At 62.5% G+C, this 2,899-nt stretch overlaps 1 protein-coding gene across 1 annotated transcript in view; it reads left to right on the top strand.

The window, feature by feature from the left end:
* Positions 1-2,893, top strand: part of AFAP1 (actin filament associated protein 1) — a 57,446-nt gene extending 54,553 nt beyond the window's left edge. Inside the window, exon 18 of the mRNA XM_004715061.2 lies at positions 300-2,893. Coding sequence (XP_004715118.1) covers positions 300-326 — 27 coding nt within the window. The 3' untranslated portion in view covers positions 327-2,893. The remainder of the gene's footprint in view (positions 1-299) is intronic.
* Positions 2,894-2,899: the final 6 nt, after the last annotated feature.

Raw genomic sequence — 2,899 nt, 5'->3', positions numbered from 1 at the left:
ACCGCGGACCTCTCTTCCCCACACTGAGACCCCGCCCTGACACCTGAGACCCCACCCCCGTGACCGCAGACCTCTCTTCCCCACACTGAGACTCCTCCCTGACACCTGAGACCCCACTCTCGTGACCATGGGCGGGGAGGGTGGGGGGGATGCAGGGTCAGCAGTGGTAAAGACACCCGGCCTCCGTGGGGTGGGGGTTGGAGCTGGGCGTTTTAACCACTGTGCTTGGCTTCCGTCCCCACGGTCAGCATGGAGGCCGTGTGGCCATCTCTGACCGTGGGCCCTGCTTGCCTCGTCAGGAGTGGGAACTGAAGAATGGGACCTAAGGGCCGCGGGGCAGCAGGCGGTGTCTGGCTCTGCACCACGTCCGACGCCCTCCGCCAGCACCGCCTGCCCGGCCGCCCGCCCACCCCCTGCGAGACCCTTCCCAGGAGCAACGGGGCAGGCGATTACTCTGAAGCCAGCATGGGCCTACACGCCCATTCCCTCTCTACTGCCAAACAGCACCTAGTGCCCCTCAGTTTCCAAGTCCACGCGACACGGGGTGCTCGGAGCACGGCCCAGAGCAGGCCCGCCTGTCAGCGGGACATGTGAACAGGGAGGGCATCTTGGGCCCTGGCTGCTGCTCCGCTGCGACTGGCCGGGCACCTGAGCAGCGGCTGGTGGCCGGACAGTGGGCCAGCGTCCCTCCACCCCACCCCCACCCCAGTCACAAAAAGCCATGAGCAGACTGCTCTTGCCCGTTTTATACCTTTTCTTCTGCTTTTTAAAATATTTTTAAATTTAAAAAAAGTTTTGACAAACGCTTTCTGTCACAGGACATGAGAAGCTGCCACTCTGGTTACTGTGTTGTTAAAATGCCCTTTTCCACGTAGACCTCTGCCCGGGATGCCTTTGAATCTGGCCCCGGCCCCACTGTGCAACGGCCAGTTGGTGGTGGCAGCCCTGGAGAAGCCTGAGCCTTCTCCCTTCCAGCCCCAGCGGCACCACGGCCCAGGAAGGGGGGGAGGGGTGCTGGGTACTAATTTCCGGCCCCCAGGCTCTCCCAGCAGGCTGGCCCCCAATAGCTCCTCCCTTCCTGGGCACGAGGGACCCTCTGGGACCCCACGGCTCACCCACGATGTCCTCTCATGGACATGGGGGACCTGGTAGAACCCCACAGCTGGCCCCCCGACATCTCTTCCCCTCCTGTGCATGAGGGACCCATTAGGACCCCATGCTGGTCCCCGATGCCCTCTCCTGGACATGGGGACCTGGTCAGACTCCTGGCTGATCCCCAATGTCCTCTCCTGGACATGGGGTACATGGTAGGATCCCACAGCTGGTGTCTCGCCCTTTTGAAGGGTGGCAGGAGGACGAAGCCAGGCTTGTTAGGGACCAGCCTGGGGTCAGCGGTGGGACGAGACCCTTTGTGATGGAGTCCTAGACTGCGTGACCACATGTGTCCACGGCACTCCCCACCCGAGCAATAGCAGTGCTGTGTGGGCGTGGCCTCTGTGCCTCATCACAGTGTCCCTACCTAACACATACCTGTGTGCTGGCACCCCGTGGAGCCCCACGCCCCTCCCCCCTCCCCACCCCAGGTCCCCTCAAACACTCCACCCCACAAAGTTTCGGGGTGTTTCTGACGATACAGGGACAGCCTGCCCCCGTCTCCAGACCCCAGACTTAGAAGCTCCTGAGCCCGCCGGATCTCAAGGTCAGCTCTGGTGTGGGGGCTGCAGGCGTCAGGAGGAAGCTGGGAAACACTAGGGCGGGCTGGGGGCCCTGCCCGCCTCGCCTGAGCCCATGGTCTCCTGGGAAGAGGGGTCTGTTGAGAAAGCAGAGGGTCCACCCCCAGCAGGTCCCCTAGAGGGGAAGAGAGGCCCCTGAGTCACTTGGGGGTTCAGCCAGCTGCTTAGATGAAGCCAGCTGGCCACCGGCCTTGCTGTCCCCGTGCGTGCCCGGCTGCTTCTGTGGGGAAGTGTCTCGCACCTCCTTGAGCCGCTGGCCTGGGGAGAACCAGCGCTAGACGGCGGAGCCGAGCCTGAAACAGCTGTCACCAGCACCGGCCCACGCGGAGCCCTGGTCCTCACCCGGCGCCTGGCCCAGTCTGGGTTTCCAACCCAAACCAGGTTTGAGTCTCCAGTTTCTAAGCCTCCACCTTTGGGAGAGGGCAAGGCACTGCTGGGACCCCTCAGGCCCTGCCCACCCCGATTCCTTCAGATTTGATCAGAAACAATGTTTGAAGCGTTGGCTACAAATGGTTATTTATTTGTATATGCTCAAGAAAGAGTTTTTAATTTATATTTGTACATATTAGACACACGTAGGCACCTTGACTGAGCTCGCTTCACCCTGTCCCCTGAGACCTGTGCCACAGGAGGCGGCCCCTCCTGCCTCGGGGGACGCTGAGAGGACACAGGGATCGGGCTGTGGGCAGTGAGGTAGCCCACAGCCTGTGTGCAGGGCACGTGGCTGGGACAGGGGTGGCCACCTTCCTATCTCTGTTACATGGTTCCAGTCACTGGTGTGCCCCGCAGTCTCGTAGGGCCCAGTCCAGACAGGTGGGCCATCCAGGTGTCCTCATGACCCCCCAGGCCAGCTCCCGGCTGCACCGTGCTACGGTGCCCTACGCCTGCCAGAGCCCTCCATCCATGCATGTCCCTCCAGTTCCACGGCGCGCTCAGCCTTCTGCACAGACACCAGGGGCTGGCTGACCATGCTGCTTTGGTCACTGGAAGTGGCCGCCACACTGGCTACCTCTCTCCGGACTCTGAGAGGCTCCAGTGGGGACGGGGCCTCAGTGTCACCCCAGCATGTCACCTCCTTCTTGTCAGACAATGTGGTCCTTTGACAGAAGAGGCCTGGTGCCCAGACAGCCTCCAGGGGGAGACGGCCTCTCCCCCCTCCATCCGCC

The sequence above is a fragment of the Echinops telfairi genome, unplaced genomic scaffold, assembly GCF_000313985.2.
Source record: "Echinops telfairi isolate 266 unplaced genomic scaffold, ASM31398v2 ScPeMD7_28;HRSCAF=97, whole genome shotgun sequence".
Taxonomy (NCBI): domain Eukaryota; kingdom Metazoa; phylum Chordata; class Mammalia; order Afrosoricida; family Tenrecidae; genus Echinops; species Echinops telfairi.
Note: the sequence above shows the minus strand (reverse complement) of the source record. Positions and strands in the feature narration are given on the sequence as shown.